This window comes from Pestalotiopsis fici (assembly GCF_000516985.1).
Source record: "Pestalotiopsis fici W106-1 unplaced genomic scaffold PFICI_Scf_9, whole genome shotgun sequence".
NCBI lineage: Eukaryota > Fungi > Ascomycota > Sordariomycetes > Amphisphaeriales > Sporocadaceae > Pestalotiopsis > Pestalotiopsis fici.
In genome coordinates, this window is record NW_006917099.1 from 2,190,694 (window position 1) to 2,210,163 (window position 19,470).

Sequence of the window (19,470 nt, forward strand, 5' to 3'; positions counted from 1 at the left end):
TTGCTCCTGAAAAGTGCTGGCAGCTTTATGAAGGGGGCGACATTCTACATTAGTTATACAGCAATCAAGAGAACAGGGGGCTTCAATCGCCAAAAAGGAACGGCCCCGCCAGAGCCAGCCAGTAAACGCTGACAGAACGCCTCGGACCCGCCAGAAGGGCAAGACACGCCACGCCTCCTTTGGGGACCCTAGTCGCTGGTAGTCAGGCCTTACCAGCCGACGACATTAAGGTTCTTCTGGGCTGTCGGGCCTCTCGCGTGCACGCACTGAGCAAACTGCTTAACTGCTCAACTGCCTACGCTGCAGCCGCTGCCTGCCTGCTGCCCATGCTCTCACGCCCACGCCGCACGCACTACTAAATGTACCTACCACGGTTTTTCCCAGCGCGCAACGTACTCAAACTAAACTGCCTGGCCCGAATTTCTGATTTCCAACAGCCTGGTCCTCTCAATCCCAGTCTCATCAATCTTCCACCTCTCCAAATCCCACGACGATAACCCGCATCTCTCACTCCCCCCCCTTCCTAACCCCCATCTTCAATCGTCAAAAAAGCCTCTCCTTCTTCTTTTTTCCTCCCATTCCTGCATCCAGTCCCAGGCTTTTGGATGGAGCAGTGTCTTTTTGACTGACAACCTGCGTGGAGTTGGAGATTTCTCGGGTTTCTTGTCTCTTCCCGGGTCTCTCGAGTACACTGTTTCCACCCGCAAAAAAGGACTTACTTCAGAAGCGGCGGTCTGAGGTATTTGGTTTAAACGGTCGACCAGCATTTCAACGACGACGACTTTGCGAACCGATGCGAATCTCTGGATTACTCTCATCAAAAAGAGTCATTCCACTACCAACTCGAAACGAGTCGCAAACATTCAGCCTCTGCTGCTTACGCATCCACATTTGCCATCAGCGATCAAATATTGTTTTGGGCTCTCGAATCTCGTTGTCCCCCCTTCGCATCACGACGCATTAGACATTCATCGTAACCGACTTGATTCCAAAAAAAACAAAACAAACATTTTCACCAAATCATCGCTCCAATCCATCTCATACTCGAAAAGATCCAAAAGTTGCGACCTTTTTTTTTTCCCACGGTGTTTTTTTCCTTCGAGGCCCAATCCACCAAGGGTCATTTTCTCACCATCGCCCGCCTGCATTAACGACTCCGCATTGATCCTCAAACGCGTTCATCTCAATCAAGCAACTCGCAATACACCAGGGGTCCGTGGACCTTTTTTTCTCTTCTTCTTACTTTTCATTATATACTATAACGATCCCAACTCGATCATCCCCATTCATCTCGGAGCCACATTCACAGCCTTGCGCGTTGTGGGTTGGTTGTGCGTCTCGAGTCATCTACCGGGGCAATCCCTCAGCCATCGACATTTTGTCTCAGCTGATCCGGCTCCGGTCTTTTCTTTGCTGCATCGTCAGCCTACATACACCCTTTACCTTGCAACACATTCAAATCCATCCGACAAGATGAGGGAGGTCAATTTCAGTATCCCGAATGTCAACAAGGCATCGGTGGGCATCACCACTGCTCTCTACGACCGTCGAGCCCTCGACTGCACATCGACCTTGCCGCTCATCAACTCGCTAAACCACCTTGCGTATTTGACCACATCTTCTGCTCGAATCCGAGACATTCTCACCGTCGATGGAGGCATCGAGCGCCTCGTCTGCATCCTCAAGCAGGGCAGAAGCAAGGATATGATGGACATGTGGAAGTGGAATCTCGCCTTTCAGTGCGTCGTCAACATAGGTGTTCGTGGTACCGAGGGAGTTCGCACACGCGTGGTCGAGGCCGACATGGTTCCTGTCATTGCCACCATTCTCGACAACTACATCAAGGTGGTTGAAAAGTGTCGAGAAAAGGCCGAGGAGGCAAAGCAAAAGCACATTTCCGAGCACCACCATCGCCATCGCAGCCATTCTCATCGTGATAGCTCAAAGTCGACCTCGTTTACCAATCGCACCAGCCGCGGCGATCTCGAGCAACGTCCTTTCCGTCGTCAAGCTCCGCCCCCTTCGATTGATGTATCAGCTGCCAGCTTTGCCGGTCCCTCGACTGCAACCACCGCTGAGCACGGTAACCTCGAGGCCACTCCGACAGGTCCCTCGTTTCCAGTCACTTCGCCGCCTGACCGAACCACCTTTACCGGCCACAGACACCATCACCACCATCACCACCATGGACACCGCCACGAGTCTCGCCAGACTGTCGCTTCTCCTGCGCGTAATGTCGTCCAGCCCTTGGCCAGTGCTGGCCCCAGTGGTGATGCTGATGGTTTCATTCGCCCTGTTCGCGATGTCGATCGACTGCCCTCCATGATTCCCGTCTTTCCTCATCCTGGCTTGAACACATCGCAGCCAGCCTCGCCGACGACCCCGCTGCCGCCCCCTCAGGCTCGATCCCCGACTGTGCGACCGGCTTCGGTTCTCGGCCCCAATGCTCGTACTCGTAGACGCCCCTCCATCAGACATCAAAACTCCACGGCCGATGCCAATGTCGATTCAGATGATTTGAACGCCGAGAGTGTCCAGTCGGACGAGTCACAGGATGTAGACATGTCTGGCAACAATGAGATGCAGCCTGCTGTTGGATTCCAGGACATTGCCATGGACGAGGGTGACAGCACTCTGGTCGGTACTGGTCTGGAGCTGACTACACCCACCGTCTCCGAGGTTCCCGAGGCTGGAACGTTCAACATTACCCACCGCGCACCTGTTGATGGTAGCATCCAGACCGGTACCACTACACCCGTTCCCACCATTGGCCTCTCTCCGAATCGACCAGTGGTTCCCACTGCTCCGCCCACACTTGCTACCCACTCCGGAGGTGTGCCTCGTTATTTGTTGGATCGATCTCTGCCCAATTCCAACCCGCAGATGCTGGCCGCCATGCCTAGAGAGGAGGATGTTCTCATGTCGCTACAGCTTCTCGCCTACGTTTCCAAGTACTGCAACTTGCGCTCATATTTCCAAAACAGCCACCTTGTTCCCAAGCTCAAGATTGGCAGCGAGCTGCAACTGCTCGATGGCGACAATGTCAAGCCCGAGTCCACGAACGAGGAGGAAGATGAGGAGGAGTACCTTCTTCCCAACGACTTCAACATCTTTCCCTTGGTTGAAAAGTTTACAGTCCGATACCACAGCACGGACATGCAGTATTGGGCTGGGGTTGTTATGCGAAACCTCTGCCGTAAGGACGATACCCGAGGTGGCATTCGCCAGTGTGCCTACTACCAGTGCGGCAAGTGGGAGGAGTTTACACGACAATTTGCCAAGTGTCGTCGTTGCCGTCGGACAAAGTACTGCAGCAAGGAGTGTCAAAAGAGCGCCTGGGCCTTTCATCGCCACTGGTGTGTCCAGGCCTCTCAATGACCGTAACGACTCTCTTCACGATCTTGCCAACTTTTCATCATTCTGCTCCGGCGTTATTCAGCATAATGTCTATTTCCACATTTGATCGATTTATTCATCGATTCCAATTGCATGGCGAAGCAAGCATCTCACGAAACACGGCGTCTGCGTTCTGATACCACTGCTATTCCTTCTTGCATCAGGGATTTTCTTTTGTCAACTTTGATTTGGGTTCTTTTTTTTTTTCACACACACGTTTCGTGGAGGGTGGAAACTTTTGTTTTCCGGGCTGCTTCTGCTCACTCATCTAAATGGGTGATGGTCTTGTTAGCCTGATGGGCATTGATTTCACACATACGCATCGGAGCAAAGTCCTCAAGAGAGACTGGGGCGACCAAATCCATCGGTGTATTGAGAGTACTCGTACAGTACCACGCGCAATCGGGTCTTTATTTCTGGCAGAGGCGATTTCCTTATCTTTCCATGGCCACTGCAACGGCTGGTGGGCCATCTGTCTAGCACAGTTGGGGAGAATTAGGGATTCAGCACTTTTTTCCCCTCTTCCCATTGTCGACAGGCCTCTCCTCTCACTACACAATTCTCCGTCTTCAAGAGAGGATATGTCAATCCTACAATTGGAGGTCGTCTTTGGCCGATAGACATTGGGCATGAACTGGTAGACAAGGATCAACTGCCAGATACTGGACTGTTTTTTTGCTATGTTTTTGGGACATGGGGCAAGACCCATAATAGGAGGAATGGTTGCGATTGACGCTGACCATGACTGGGCAATGTTGTACCCGATCATGTTGATATGGAGTTTGGGGGTTTCTGGCCCAGGTGAACAAGCATAAGTGGTGGATGATCTCGAGGTCTTGCAAAGCTCGTCAATAGTTGAGTTCGGGCGTACCTATTGCGATCCACGAATGTTTTGTATCTCTATTTTGACCATGGAGAAAAGAAAAGCCAATAAGTAAACACTCTCGTCTTTGATGCTGTGATACTGTGTGACTGTTGGACATGTCGAGTGTCGTCCCAGTGTACAATTGCCAGTGTTGTATCCGCCCATCTTGGTGAACACGCATGTCATGTCGACTGATACATTGGTGTTTCTAATATTAAATATTAACTCAAGGTTACCGGCGACACACACACGTCAAAATCTAGCTTCCGTGCTGCCAGAAAAAAGTCAAAAGCCACATGCCATACATGACCGTTGGGAAAGTCTAATTAAGACTCTGAGGTGTAATTGAGTTTACATTGTTCCTCTACCAAGACGCAGATTGAAATTCCAAAAAGTCAATCGAATAATTCTTCCTTTTGTGGCGGGTATAAAATTCAAGCATGCCATGAAAGTCTACTTTCTTGGTAGTTGAATGGGGATGGTGGGACTGATTATAATCTGTAGACGACCTTGGCAAAAGTCCGGCTCACACCATGACGAAACTATCCCGCAGCATTTCTATTCCCTTTTAATGGGTCAAATCTGCCTTGAACTTTTCAACATTGACACGGTTCTCGTATTTTTATAATTTCCGCCCACTTGTACGTGCTCAATTGGAATATACTGTGCTATTCAGCAGCCAGCAACACGTAAAAGTTGCCCAAAAACGATGCAACCAAATGTAACGCTGACAGCGATCTGACCCACGGCGGTAGGCCTTGTATATTATTACATGTTGCACCCGCCGATCGTCAACGAATGGGAACCGTACAACAGTTGTTCCGGGGGGTCTCTGGGGGCTACTGGGGGCCGATTGAAAGCCCGGGCTCTCGTCCGGTTCGCTGCGATATCCAAATCCACAGGACCTAACAGAAGGAAAGCTAGAAAAAAGTTACCGTGATGATGGATCTGATTCGAAGAATGCAAGCACTTGAGAGTAGCGCAGAGACCGTGGATCTGCCCGCCCGTCCACCACCAATGGGGCCATGGCGACGGCGTCTTGGTAGTGGATGGGTTTAGGCCGTCCAACACATCCGACCCCCCTGAGCGCGGGGTCCTTTGGGGGCAGCCAAAGAAAGTGTTCCAGCGAGTTCAACTGGCCAAGAAGGGTGCAGTAGGCATTGTTTCAGCTCCCCCTCGACCCCCCAATCCAGTGGAATCAATGCACTGAAACGTGTGATACCTGACCTGTATCCTCCGTATCACGGGTCGTCAATCCCATCTGTGACTCTTTCTTCATCACATCGGTTCACCTTTTCTCTCTCGATCGATCTACTCACTCCTTTGGGCGTTGGGTCGGGGGCTTTGTCTTGGTTTCTTGATTCTGTCCTCTCTCTTTTCTCGCCATCTTTTCAAGGTTCTTTGGCTCTTGTCCACCAAACTACTAGGTATCTACAAGGTATCATTCCCCAGTGGAGTGGAGAGATTAGGTAGCCCCTCGATCGACGGCAACCGTTCTACTGGTACTGCATCACCTTGATTAACAGACCAACAACATACCTGGACATATTTTCACAAGGTCACTACTACAAGTTCCCAACGGCTTGCTATATACCCTGTAGAACGGCCTACGGGAAATTACAGCACAGCACAATCAGTCTTGTTCAGACGGGTTATAAGTCTAGTTGAACAAGCATCCATCTCGTCCAGCTTTCTTCCCCTTCCCTCCACGCCGGGTCTACTTTATCGTTTGTACTCGACTAGGAACAACAGGACAGACACGGAAAGAAACAAGATGGCAGCTCCAGGCAGACCGAGATTGGGCATGTTCACCAGTGGACTGTCGTCGCTTTCCCAGAGCGCCAGCGATCCCAGCTCGCCCAATGTCAGCTCCCCGGCTGAGCAGCGAGCCGGCGCCAAGGCCAACATGTTCCAGACGATGCGCCTGCCGACACAGCATGTCTGGGTATGCTACTTTGACAAGTAAGCCCACCTGCCTCTTGTTCCTTGTTGCCTCGAGCTTGTTCACTGATACGTCATTTTCCTTCTCGCTCCCTCCAGGCAGGCCAAGGACCAGAAAAAGGCCGAAGATGGTGATTACCATGCCACGCTCGAGCAGCTCGACACTGAGATCAAGTCGGTCGCCGACTTTTGGCGGTACGAGAACAATATCCCAATTGAGCAGATCAAGATGCGCGAGTCCATCTACCTGTTCAAGGAGGGATACAAGCCCATCTGGGAGGACCGCCGCAACATCCTGGGAGGCTCGTGGACCTTTCGTGTGCCCAAGAGCTCTGGCCGTGAGTTTTGGAAGTGGATTCAACTCATGGCTATTAGTGAAACACTCGAGGGTGTTCTTGAGAAAGGTAAGCCGAAATATACAACCCAGAACAAAAGCTACATGTCCAAAGGACGAATTGCTCACATGGTCTCTCTGCACAGGAGACCAAATCTGCGGAGTCGGACTCTCGGTGCGCTTCAACTCTCACCTCATTTCCATCTGGCACCGAGATGCCTCGAAACAAAAGTCAATCGACGGGCTGTTGGAAGTCGTCCTGACATCGCTGCCCGAAGAGCTCCGGCCAAAGGGTCCTGACAATTATTTCTACAAGAAGCATTCGGAACACGCCGGCTTCAAGGCACCGCCCGAGCTTCAGGCCGTGATAGACTCGCAAAAGAGAGCACAAGAGGCGGCTGCTGCCAATGCCAAGGTCCAAGTCCCAGCACCGACTGAGGCGGAAGCAAGCGACGCTTGAAGGATGCCCTGGTTTGGATAAACGGTGGATAAATTACACAGAAGGAGATTCTCAGGATACAAGCTGAAAGCATGACCAAACACGGAAACCATTCGATTCAGATATACAGCATATCCTTGGCGTTTTGGAACGATTCTGCAGAAAACAAAAACAAAGAACATACGGAAATCTAGACAGTCCCGAGCATGGTTCAAGAGAACAAAATATACCCTATCTAAGATACATCAGTCCGCAGATGACCGACTACTCGCCTGTGCTTTCTTTTATGGTTTCTTGTGGTATTTACTGTGTCAATCGCAGCCTGGCCGTCATAACTACTGCCCATGACCATGAGACGTGGTCGAAATTAATGTCTATGATTCCTTACCATGGTCAGCAAGGTATTCGACGATATGAATTAAACAGACTCGTTCGTTGTGGTGGGTGCCCACGATGCCCTCGACTGAAAATTGCTCGGCAGAGTCTACAACTCTTTGCGCTGCCCATCGTAAAGCAATAAATTCATGCAAGTGTGTCGTCGATATCATCCTCCCCAGGTACTTTTCGTTTCTCGTCGGCCCAGTGGTTCACTTCCACACACCCGCCCGCCGCATCACCTCTTCAAACTCTTTGCGATTGACGCCCCTGCCGACGCCGGCGCCGTAATTTGCCTCGAGAACCATGTCGCGGAGCAGATCCTCGGGGACATCTTGCTTGAGCGTCATGGCGACGCGACGAAGATGGGCGATAGTCAAGGTTTCGGTGCCGACTTCTTGTTGTTGTTGTCCTCCTCCCGAGCCGGTAAACAAGGCAAACGCTTCCGCGACTTCGGCGGCGTGGGCCTCGTCTCCGTCGTCGGAGTCATCTCGCTGGTGCAGTTTGAGCGCGCAAATGGCGACAAAGGGTTCCCATTGTGCGTGGCCTTCCTCGTCTGGGTCGAGGATTTCTAGGAACTCCTTGAGTTCGGCCTTGGTCGGTGGGATATTCAGGGCACTAGATTCCATCATCAGTAATCTAATAGTGAAACAAGAGGATTTAGAGAAAAAAAAAACATACACCATGGCTCTCCTCACATCATCAATCGGTATCACGCCCTCTTTTTCTCCATCCATGGGTTCGGAAAACAAGGCAAACGCTTCCCTAATTTCGGCCTCTTCTCGCGCCGTGATGTTGTGTTCCTTGGCCAGCTTGGATTGACGTTCCTTGGGCGCTGCCGCAGCAGAACTTGATGCGGCTTTGCGCTTTGGTGGCTAATGATTTGTATTTTAGCTTTCGAGTTGAAAAGCTGGTGGTTTGGTCATGTGCTTACCATTGTATTGATCCTTGTAGGTGATCTTGAGATGGATGAGCTGTATTGCTTGCACCTCGTTCAATCCGAGGCAACTTGCTGCGGAGGTCGCTGTAAAATAAAAAGCGAGGGAAAAGTGCACGTATAAATTGTTTTTCAATATAAACAGGAATGAATGACGTGAAGAAACACCAAATCCCCACCATCGCGGTTGACATTTGTAGTCTCGACGCCTTGTCACGTGAGGCATTATAGTGAAGCTACAACTTTCAATACGGCAATTACAAGATCACAAGTAACTTTACACGATAAGACACATTTATGAAAGCAATGAACTTTTTTTGTATTTAGTCGGGAGTTCTCAGTCCATTGTGGTAGCATCCTATGCTTTATCCACCACAGCACGAAACCGTGCAAAAGGGCCTTGAGCCATCATCATTTCAGCCGTCCTCCTATGCAGAATGCCTGCCAAGACCTGACATGGGCTTTGCAGCCACAACTCTGCTCGCCAGACGCCTGAATTTTCTTCTTTTCGTTGTCCATTAAGCCTCGGGAACAATAAACCATTTGTCTCTATGTCCATGAGCCCTCCAATGGGTTCCATCCTGCGATGATGGGCTCACCACCACGTGAGCTGATCAACCAGAGAACCGAGAAATCCACTTTTGTCTATGTTGAGTATGCCATTAACAGATCGATCGATCGCAATGCAGCGAAACAGACCCCGTTCTATGTGATGAGAGAACGATCTTCTTTTTTTTTCTTGGTGACGCCTCCCTTCTCAAAAAGGCCGAAAACAAGTACATCATAGCTGAAATAGACTTCGTAAAAGGCATAAGACGTTACTTTCCATCCAGGACATCATCCTCATACTGTCCCCCGTCGAAAAGTCTCGCCTCTCGCCTCATGCAGCTGCGTTTCTCGCAAGTCGTCCTGTCGTCAGGACGTCTATGGGTATCATGCGTTACTGTTGTTGTGTGCAGCCGAAACAAAAGACGAATGCTGTCTATCGTAATGCCGAAGTCCTTTATCGTGGGACTCGTTCCCGCCAGTGTTGGACGGGGAAGTCTGCGTCCACCAGAAGAAGGGAGGATGTCGCTTGTATTGCGCTCGAAAATGCCAATAACCGGAAAGAGCAAACAAAAGGAAACTTGAAAACAAAGCCCGCCTAATGGAGCGTGTACAATCCATATACTGGGCGGGAAAAGACTCTCCTCAAAGTCGAGAGAATGGACGCTCCAGGTGGAAAAATTTACCACCAAGAGGCCTGACCACCGCCACCAGTGGGGTTGCCGTAACCACCACCACCGTAGCCACCACCATAACCACCTCCGCCGCCGGCACCGCCACCGCTGTAGCCACCACCAGGAGCGCCGCCGTAGCCGCCGCCGCCGCCACCGCTTCCAGAGAAGCCACCGCTGGGGGGACCACCAAAGCCACCACCAAAGCCGGAGCCGCCACCTCCGCCACCTCCGCCAAACTTACGGAAGTCACGGTTGGCACCCTGGCCACGACCGCCGCCGGAGCGACCACCACGGCCACCGCGGCCGCCAAAGGAGCTCTCGCGGGCAATGGTCTCCAGGAAGCTGGGAACCTCCTGGTTGGCCTCCTTGAGCAGGTCAATCAGCTCGCGGACAACACCACGGTTGCCACGGTTGAAAAAGGCAGTGGAGTGACCAGTGTTTCCGGCACGACCGGTACGACCAATTCTGTGGACGTAGTCGTCAATGTCGGTAGGCAGATCGTAGTTGACAACGTGGGTGACGTTGGGAATATCGAGACCACGAGCAGCGACAGCAGTGGCGACGAGGATGGGGCAACGTCCGTTGCGGAACATCTCGAGGGCACGCTCACGCTCGCGCTGGGTACGGTCACCGTGGATGGAGGTGGCGGGGAAGTTTTGGTTGATGAGGAAGTCTGACAGCGAGTCGGCCATGCGCTTGGTCTCGACGAAAATCAGGGTAAGACCTGCGCCGTGGGTGTGCAGAATGTCCAGCAAGACGGAACGCTTGTCAACGTCCTCGACGTACTCAACCTTTTGAGTAATGTTCTCGGAAGTGGAACCAACACGACCAACAGACAAGAAGATGTAATCCTTCAAGAAGTCGCGGGCCAGCATCTGAATGTCTCGGGGGAAGGTGGCCGAAAACATGAGGGTCTGGCGGTTCTGGACAGTAGGCATGTCCTCACCCTCCACAATACGACGAATTTGAGGCTCGAAACCCATGTCCAGCATGCGATCAGCCTCGTCGAGAACGAGGTACTTGATGTTCTGGAGGGAAATGCGACCACGCTCTATGAGATCGACAAGACGACCAGGAGTAGCAACGAGCAGATCGCAACCACGCTCAATCTGGCGGAGCTGCGAGCCAATGTCGGCACCACCGTAGACGACGCAAGGGCGAACCCAGGATCGGTAGGCAAACTTGCGAGACTCGTCGTAGATCTGAGAGACCAGCTCACGAGTGGGAGCCAGGATCAGCGAGGTGGGGTAAGCCTTGCGCTGACGACCGTAACCACCACCAGCAGCAGGGGTAGCAGCAGGACCAGTCTGGAAAGCCTGAGACAGAATGGGGAACAGGAAACCACCAGTCTTTCCGGAACCAGTCTGGGCACAAGCCATGAGATCACGTCCACCCATGACAATGGGAATCGAGTACTTTTGGACGGGAGTGGGCATCTTGTAGCGAGAGAGCTCAATGTTTCGGATCAAGTGGTCGTCGAGGGGAGGGTTGGAAAAGGTCAGGACAGGCTCGGGAACGTCATGACCGGATGCTTCGACGGGAATGTCATCGTACTTTTCAAAGTTGATACCAGTGTGCTGCTTGGAAGGGTCGTCGGCGGTACCGAAAAGCTCGCGCTCGACACGAGGGTTGGCAGGACCTGCAATGTGCTTGCCGTCTCTCCACTGTCCGTCACCAGAGCCACGGGCGTGGCCACCTCCACCTCCACCGGCACCAGGATTGCCGTAAGCATTGCGATCAAAGCCGGGGCGGTTGTTATTCCAGCCGCCAGGACGGCCGCCTTGCTGCTGCTGAGGAGGGGGGAAGTCGGGGCCACCGGGGGTAGGACCGGTCCAACCACCGGGTGCAGGGCGAGCGTCGTAGTTGTTGTTACTATTCGAGATGAGAATTAGCGCCAAGGTCTCGCCACAATATTGAATTGAGACATGGAGGTCGACATGTACTCTCGACTGTCATCTTGGCAGAGACAGTCGATGGAGCAGTCAACGAAAATAAGGAAAGAACTTACCCAGCCCAGGCGCTGTTGTTCAGGCCACCGTTGATGGCAGGGCCAGCACCAGGAGGACCGACGGGAGGAACACCAGCGGGAACGCCAGCGGGAGGACCAGCAGGACCGGGGCCGCCACCGACGCGACCTCTCATATGAGGAGGGATGTAGGAGCGAGGCTGCTGCTGGTCGGCCAGGCTGAGGCCGCCCATGTTGATTTGATCAGCCATGATGGATGGTTGTTTTTGACTTGGGGGGTTGTTGTGGTGGTTGAGCAAAAATCCTGAAATGACAGAATTCGTTTGTTGTTGGATGGAAAAATTTTCGTTCCAGCCGATTAAAAGATTCTCGTAAAAAAAGAACGATTGTTCCTCAACGAGAAAAATGAGAGTTGTCAGGCACCGAAAAAGGATTCCTGACTTTTTTTCTTGTGTTGTTGCTGCGGTCGAGGGAGGGACGGCGACAACAAGAAAGAAGAAAAAAAAAGAGAGTGGATGGAAACTTGAAAAAAAAATAGCTTCCAGACACACAAGGGCTCTCTATGTGGGTATTACGTGTAGTAGTGTACTGTACTGTGCGATGTGACCTCTGGGCAGCTTTTTCGTGAGGAAGGAAAAAAAACTGCTCTAAAATCACGTCTAATGAAGGTCCTCGAGATCCTCTGACTTGAAAAAAAGAAAACCAATCTTTTTCGCAAAGGAAAGGAAGACAACAAATGCAGAACTGTGTTTCGTGTAAGTCTCGTGAAAGAGAAGGGGGGGTGTGGTGATGGTGAAAGGAAAAAGGTCCAACGTGGGATGAGGAGAGGCAGAAAGATTTTTGTATCTCTGCACCGGGTCTGTGGTAAGAGATTTGGGTTCAAACGCTGACCAGGTTCCTCAGCCACTGTTTTGCAGCGTCAAGGTACATTGACAGGGCCTATTGCTTTGGGGGGTTTCCTCTTTCTAGCGGCTGGGCTTCCGGCAGGTTCGAGAATTCCACTGTCCACCCACGCTTGATAAAATTGTTAGCGTGCTTTTAGATGGAAACAACCCAGCGCTCGGCTACCCCAATTGGTCGCTAGGGACGAAAGTGTACTAAATCTATCGCCTCCCTCGTGTGCGTGTGCGTGCGCTGTGCAGTCTTGGTTGTATGCGGCCCTCTCAACTCTTTCTCTTCACGCAGATCGGGTAAAGGGTAAGAAGGAAAATGACTACAGCCTGCAGTAGTGAGGTAGAGTCTGACTGGGCTCTGCTAGGCTTGGAGGATGACGGCGACTTTTAGGATTCTCTGGTTTTTTTGGCCACCCTCCTTCTCACATTGTGGAGAGGTTCTCCAGCCTTCCGCTACCCACGCCGCCCACGCCGCCCACGTACCGCTGCAAACGCCAAAACGCCAAACGCAATACTGATTTTTTAGTGGTAGCTGATTGGCAGCCCACATTCAGGATACCTGCGTCCCTACGGTGGTGTCATACTGCGGGCAAGTACACTGTCTAAAGCAAACTACCTGTATGGATTGCAGAATGCTGCATTTACTGATACTTTGGAGCCTTCTCCTCCTCCGAGTCCTTGCACCACCTTTCATGTTGGTCTGTTATTTGCGTGGCGATGCACGGGTATGTATCGAACAATACACACTGTGGGTTAAATCCAACCTCCAGTGTTTAGTTCTTGCTGGCAGTCTCACATTATCTGCAGTGGGTATTAGTCAATGACGGCATCAAGAGAGGGTTGGTGCTTGCTGACTGACCCCCAGACCTGGCATCACTCAGTGAGCTTGGGCCTGTATTACCGTTGCAGAGTACTCTCAAGTCAGGCTCAGCTACTTTGACCTAATCCCACTTTCCATGTGACCAAGTACAAAACTGCAGGGCCATGATCGTTGCAAAAGTTTGACATGTTCTATAATAACTCGACATTGGGTTTTGCCCGTGCATATTAATGGGCAGCCCGGCAGCAAATATCGTCGCCCATCTAGACCCCCAAGACCCTGGGAGAAGCCGAAGCAGTAGACGGATGGTCGCTAAACGGCCCCTGCAGTTTTGGAGGTTCCCTGCCAATGGGATGCTTTTCCCAGTTGCATTAGACTGACTTGTTTGAGCAGCAACTGGCTGTTGGAATTCTCCATTTCTCACCGCTGGGAAGACGTACAAGTTACTGGGAGGTTGGGCCACAACCTGTATAACAAGTACGCAATTCATCTTGCTATTGATGAAACAGGGAGGCACAAGGCGTAATTGGTAACCCTTATATCCTACTATCACGTAGAGACAAGTTGGGCACTTGAGCCATCTTGTGTGGTATATGATGGGTGTTTATAACCAGTTGTTGCTAGCAATCATCCCGAATCATGTCTGTATGCCCGATGTCCCAAAGACTGATTCTACTCAGACACATGAGACTATACACATTTGCCTCTTGAAATATGTCTATCGAAAACTGTTGCAGAAACTGTTTACGCACAGCTCGTCTAGTTTACGAGAGGGTCTTGCTCACATCACCCGTCAATAGAAACTGGATTCAGAGCACAGGTCACGGAGAGTGAGTCCTCAGATCCATGAAATTGAGGGCAAAGGGCGGGTTGGGCTACTACCTTGTGCCTCCATATGGTGTCCATTAGCAGCATCACAAGTTTGCACACCGAGGCACCGTGTATCCAGGTTGTACAAGAGTATAGCGGAAAAACGAGCTGATCATAGTCATGTGAATTCATCAATTGGGATCCATGGCCCACCATGAGAGCATTACCCCCAGCTCAGAATTGGTTCCCAAGCCGCTCTGATGCTCGTGTTTGCTCTCGGTATAATACACTTGACTGGCTAGTCCGCACTTGCTTCTTAAGCGCTCTTGACTATCTTGTCATCGTTGAACTCGATATCCACAATTCCATCCTTTGTCACAGCCTTTACTGTCATTCCCTTGAAGTCGATGGGCATCCTTCGCTTCAGTTCATCTGTACAGAGCTCCAAAAGCTTGATGCCCTGCCCTAGGCTGATGTCGGGGTGGTGGTGCTTGTCAAGAATTGACAGGCAGTAATATTGTGCGTATCCGTGAGCGGCATAGGGTACAGGTGCCAACGAGGCAAGGTAATCCAACCAGAACAGACTGGGCTTCAATGTGATGGGGTCGACGCCGCCAAGAAGCAGGTTCACATTGTACGGCTTTCTCGATCTGAGGCTCTGAGCGAGCTCGCCACGGACATAGTGCGCAAGGGCGGTCGGCGATAGGTCGGTCTCGTTGCGCATCGAGTAGAGCTGAGCATTGGCCTGAATGTACTCGGCAAATTGCACCGTGTCGCCGGCCTCTCCAGAGAATGCCACCAGTGTGTGCTTGTTGAGCTGTCTAGTCTTGTCGTCTGAAGCCTTGAGGACGGTAGCTCCTCGCATTGCTGCTTTGGAAGCGGCAATCAGAGTAAAGTCCTTGCCGGTAATACCTAGAAGAACTTCCCTATTCAAGTAGTCAGTATGGACATGTAAAGTTGCTTCAGGACAAGGACGTACATCTTGAGAAACTGTCAAATGGTCGTTCGAGGGTTGGTGGGTAACGTGGTAGGTAGCTCGGGGTGAGTGCACCAAGCTTTGAGCTTCACAGGTCGACAAGTTTGGTAATCAAGGATGGATTCGATTAATGTCTTGATTCCCTTGGCTATCAGATGCGCGCCGTATTGCCAAAAAATTGAGCTTGTCGTTGGGGAAAGTAATGGGGGTTGACGGAGAGGAATGTGTTGATTGAAGACGAGCTCCAGCCTTCCGAGCGTAATGGACATGCGCTACGTCGATTGCTCTCTTGACGCGCAGCAGCTTTCAGCCTGGCAGATGTGGACGAGGCGGCAAGCACCAACTGGAGCTCCCCCCAAGAAGGTGCCTAGCAGGGGATGGCACCCGAATGAACAATGAGTCGGGGGTCGGAGGTTGAGCCACAGCACTTGCAGCGCTAGAGGTGAGCAGCCACAACCTAGTTAGCCCAGCGCCGCAGCGTACTCTGGCTGGTGGAAGCCAAAAAAGAACAGACCCCTGTCAATTGTCCCGCTATCGTTATCGGTAATTTTTTCCTTGGAGTCGATCCAAACTTTTTTTCTGGTAGCACTTTTGCTGCGTAGAAACGGGTTCGACTGCGGCAGACGAGAGAGAGAAGGAAGAACAGGGAGACAGCCCACGACCCATTGTGATCAGTATGTCGTCTTTCTTCACCGTGCCCGGGGCGCAGAAGAAGCGCAAGCAGGCTCCCACGACTGCAGACGGCCCCAAGAAACGATTTGCAGGCACGGGCAAACCCTCTGGCAAAGCAACCAAAGCTCCGCCGAAAGCCGCACCTCAAAACAGGCGGCAAGAACGCGATGACGAGTCAATCTCTGGCAGCGATTCCGAGGATGACAATGTTGCGGCCGACGATGAGGAGGCTCAGGACTCTGGGTCCGACTCGGAAAGGGAGGGCGAAACCGCCGCAGAGAAGCGATTGCGTCTCGCCGAGCGATATCTGGAGCGCGTACGGCAGCAAGAGGAAATGGCCGTAGGCTTCAATGCCGAAGACGTCGATCGCGATATTATTGCCGAACGGTTAAAGGAGGACGTTGCCGTCTTCAAGGGCAAGGTTTTCCGTCAGCTTGCCGACGAATTGGCTACTGATAAGGCGTCACATTGCCTGTTTCGAGCCGATACTCTAACAACGACCAATATCACCACGTGCGCTCCATTCTGCTACACAGCTTCCAAGGATCGGACCATAATCAAGTGGAGGATACAAGATCTTCCCAAGTATCAATATCCCCAAAAGACCAAGAAAAAGCCCAAGAAGCAAGCGCCGCCAAAGAAACGACCAGAAAAAGTCGCCGTAATCAAGCCTTCCAAATCAAAGGACAAGGACTTTCAAGGACATGTGGCTGGCGAGATTCTATGTATTGCTGCATCACAGGATGGAAAATTCTTGGTCACTGGCGGCACGGATCGCCGTCTATGCGTTTACGACGCCAACACCATGAAGCCTCTCAAGGCATGGACACACCACCGTGACGCCGTCACAGCTCTAGTCTTTCGGAGAGGGTCGAATCAACTGTACTCGGCATCAAAAGACAGGACGGTCAAGGTTTGGAGTCTCGACGACATGGCATACGTAGAGACGCTGTTTGGTCATGCCGACCAAGTTGTGGATCTTGATGCCCTCGCCCTTGAACGCTGCATCTCTGTTGGTGCTCGTGACCGAACAGCCAGACTGTGGAAGGTGGTAGAAGAGACACAACTCGTATTCCGAGGTGGCGGCGCCATTGACAAGAAACGATTACCAAACATTGATCCTCGATCTTTAGCTGTCGAAGGCAGCATGGACTGTGTATCCATGATTGATGAAGAATTATTTGTCACTGGATCTGATAATGGAAGCATGTAAGTCGTGTGGAACCATTGCTTTGCTATAGAAATTTCCCAACTGACTCGTGTGTTCCAGTGCGCTTTGGAGTTTGGCAAAGAAGAAGCCGCTCTATGTCATGCCTCAAGCGCATGGCCTTGACCCGGCTTTGAAGCCGGAAGAAATATCTGCAGAGGAAGTTCCGGATGCTCGTATTGTACCACCCCCTCAGCCACGGTGGATTACTGCATTGAGGACTGTTCCCTACTCGGATGTGATTCTCTCTGGATCATGGGACGGTGTCGTCAAAGTCTGGAAGCTGAGCGACGACAAGAGGTCAATACTACCTGTTGGCAACTTGGGCGAGCCTAGCTCGAGAGATTCCCCAGAGTTCAATGGTGTATCCGAGGACTCTGACGATCAAAAGAAGAACAATGGCCCCCAAATAGGCCGCGAACCCTGGGTCGTCAAGGGAGTCATTAATGATTTGTCGGTATTTGAAAGAGGTGATCGCGGTAGAGACGGCTTGTGTGTCGTGGCAGCCCTGGGCAAAGACCACAGGTTAGGCAAGTGGAAAAAGGTGCAGGGAGGTAGAAACGGTGCTGTGGTATATGAAATCCCAAAGTTGGGCAAGTCGGTTGTGACCAACGGCGATAAGGCTACACAATGATGATGATCAAGGAGTCCTTTGAGGGCAAGAGAGCATCTAAGCCCTCCTGGCAGCGATAGTTGCACCTGAACATGGCCCTACCACAACCATCTAGGTGGTACCAGTGGTCATCACAGCTTTATACCCAATTCAAGTCAAAAATTCGTTCAACTCTTTTCAGTATTCCTGCAGTGACCTCAACGTCCCCAGATGTTGGGACTGGCGCAATTCATTCTACGAGGAGCATTTATTGACAACGTGTGACAGTACTTTATATCCGCCCCGTATCACGAAACGAAAACCCATGCTGCAGATTCCTGCACTTGAAGCACGGCTGCTAGCATTTGAGACGGCTTCAAGGCTAGGAACCCATCAACGGACAGACAAGAATGGGTTGGAGAAATCTGTTTGTTCCTGAGCAGTGAAAACTGTAGCCAAATACGCCCATTGGCTGGAAGCAATTATACTCCATCAGCCTTTCCATCCGAGCACTGTCTCACGTATAAAATAAGAATCATCAAAACGGTGCCGCGAAAAGTGTTCTTAACTCGCCAAGAAGGACAAATTTAGTTCATCAAGAGTACTGTTATCCTAGATTTTGTCTCATTATGTTTCTCTTGGCCAAGGGACGGGATAAAAGGGTTGAATTCGGCACTTGTATGCCCCCAAGCAACGACGAATCCATCAGCAGAACAAATAAATGGCAAGATATGCCAGCTCAAAGACAGATAGAGTCTTGTGCCATCTTGTTGGACACGGGATACCGAATGTTGAAAAGATGATGCGAAGATGATATCAGCAAAGGGGACAATTGAGGTCTCCTTCTCTGGCTGAATATATCTCCAACAAGGGATGATTCCACCGTTTTCACAACCGAAAAGCAATTTCATTATCGTGGCGGTATTTCAACTTGATCTTTCACGAGTCATGACCCGATCCGCAGTACTTGATAAAGCGCTGATTGCAATGTCTACGAAACCAAACATGGAGTGGCTGGGGGACTTACATAACATGCGTGTATACAGTATATACTGCAAGAACCAATTCTAATGTAGCATGATCAAGCAAGACATTGTATATCCAAGGTTCAGGCATGCTGCGGCACGTCGGAGGCTGCTCCGGAGTCTTCTTATCGTTTATCGATAGTGTATGTCGGCTTGGCCGTGTGTTGAGACTGCAAGACTGCAAGACACCATGAACCATGGCTACATGGACTACTGCAAACAAGCATGCAAGAGTATGCGATGTCAGTCAAGTTTGGAATGGCAAGAAAACGGCAAATGGCGGGGATGAGCTTTGCTTCTTCTTCCTCTTGCTCCTCTTTCTTTTCCCTTGACCTTACATGAGTAGTTCCACAGATAGATGCACAGCCTTGACAGCTTAGGCACCTAACATGCACCTAAGTTTCCAGTGAGGAGACCCCGAGAAAGTCTCCAAAGTCTGGACAGGCCAGGGGACTTTGAGGTCAGGTGCCAAAGCACAGTTTTGATGCCAGAATCCACTCTACTACCCAAATGGGATCAAAAGGTTTCAGTATCATCGTTGTGAGTGGTCATAATAAGCAAGGTACTGGTAGTCTCTTGTCAAAAATCCCTTTCCGAGACCCTTGAGGAAGAAAAAAAAAAAGTAATCAAGCTCGCGGGAACAGGATCTTTTGTTTAATAGGCTAAACGGACCGGCGCCCCTTTCCTCCCTCACATAAACTGTCAGTCATCCTGTCAATTAATCAATCAATCGATCTTCCCGCAACCCGATCATTGATCAACTTTCCTACGTCATAACCATATTAATTCGAGTCTCGTCCCTCCTTGTCAACGCACGACTCCAGAAAAAAAAAAGAGGTCCCAGTTGGAGCTCTTCATACTTGTTGTCTACCTGCTCGATTTGCACTTTTACGCAGTGCTTACTTGCTATCCATCTATATCTGTTATTTGTGCAGACCAAACTCAATCCTTCCCGCTCTGCATTTCGGCCGACAACACACACACATCTCAACAGAACCCCTC

General features: G+C 51.0%; 6 protein-coding genes across 6 annotated transcripts; 3 read left to right on the forward strand and 3 right to left on the reverse strand.

Annotated features, from left to right (window-relative positions):
• Positions 1-1,473: 1,473 nt before the first annotated feature.
• Positions 1,474-3,378, forward strand: PFICI_12086 (uncharacterized protein; the record flags this gene model as incomplete). The annotated part of the gene is made up of 1 exon (XM_007840667.1): positions 1,474-3,378. The coding sequence occupies one exon, from the start codon at positions 1,474-1,476 to the stop codon at positions 3,376-3,378; it is 1,905 nt and encodes a 634-aa protein (XP_007838858.1).
• Positions 3,379-6,035: 2,657 nt separating this feature from the next.
• PFICI_12087 (uncharacterized protein) lies at positions 6,036-6,996 on the forward strand (the record flags this gene model as incomplete). Its single annotated transcript, XM_007840668.1, has 3 exons — positions 6,036-6,223; positions 6,302-6,606; positions 6,683-6,996. The coding sequence occupies 3 exons, from the start codon at positions 6,036-6,038 to the stop codon at positions 6,994-6,996; spliced, it is 807 nt and encodes a 268-aa protein (XP_007838859.1).
• Positions 6,997-7,562: 566 nt separating this feature from the next.
• On the reverse strand, positions 7,563-8,287 carry PFICI_12088 (uncharacterized protein; the record flags this gene model as incomplete). The annotated part of the gene is made up of 3 exons (XM_007840669.1): positions 7,563-7,968; positions 8,032-8,225; positions 8,285-8,287. The coding sequence occupies 3 exons, from the start codon at positions 8,285-8,287 to the stop codon at positions 7,563-7,565; spliced, it is 603 nt and encodes a 200-aa protein (XP_007838860.1).
• Positions 8,288-9,515: 1,228 nt separating this feature from the next.
• Positions 9,516-11,724, reverse strand: PFICI_12089 (ATP-dependent RNA helicase ded-1; the record flags this gene model as incomplete). Its single annotated transcript, XM_007840670.1, has 2 exons — positions 9,516-11,379; positions 11,516-11,724. 2 exons carry the CDS (start codon positions 11,722-11,724, stop codon positions 9,516-9,518), a joined length of 2,073 nt encoding a protein of 690 aa, XP_007838861.1.
• A 2,588-nt stretch (positions 11,725-14,312) lies between these two features.
• PFICI_12090 (putative proteasome subunit beta type-2) lies at positions 14,313-14,861 on the reverse strand (the record flags this gene model as incomplete). Its single annotated transcript, XM_007840671.1, has 1 exon — positions 14,313-14,861. One exon carries the CDS (start codon positions 14,859-14,861, stop codon positions 14,313-14,315), a length of 549 nt encoding a protein of 182 aa, XP_007838862.1.
• Positions 14,862-15,648: 787 nt separating this feature from the next.
• PFICI_12091 (uncharacterized protein) lies at positions 15,649-17,485 on the forward strand (the record flags this gene model as incomplete). Its single annotated transcript, XM_007840672.1, has 2 exons — positions 15,649-16,853; positions 16,915-17,485. 2 exons carry the CDS (start codon positions 15,649-15,651, stop codon positions 17,483-17,485), a joined length of 1,776 nt encoding a protein of 591 aa, XP_007838863.1.
• Positions 17,486-19,470: the final 1,985 nt, after the last annotated feature.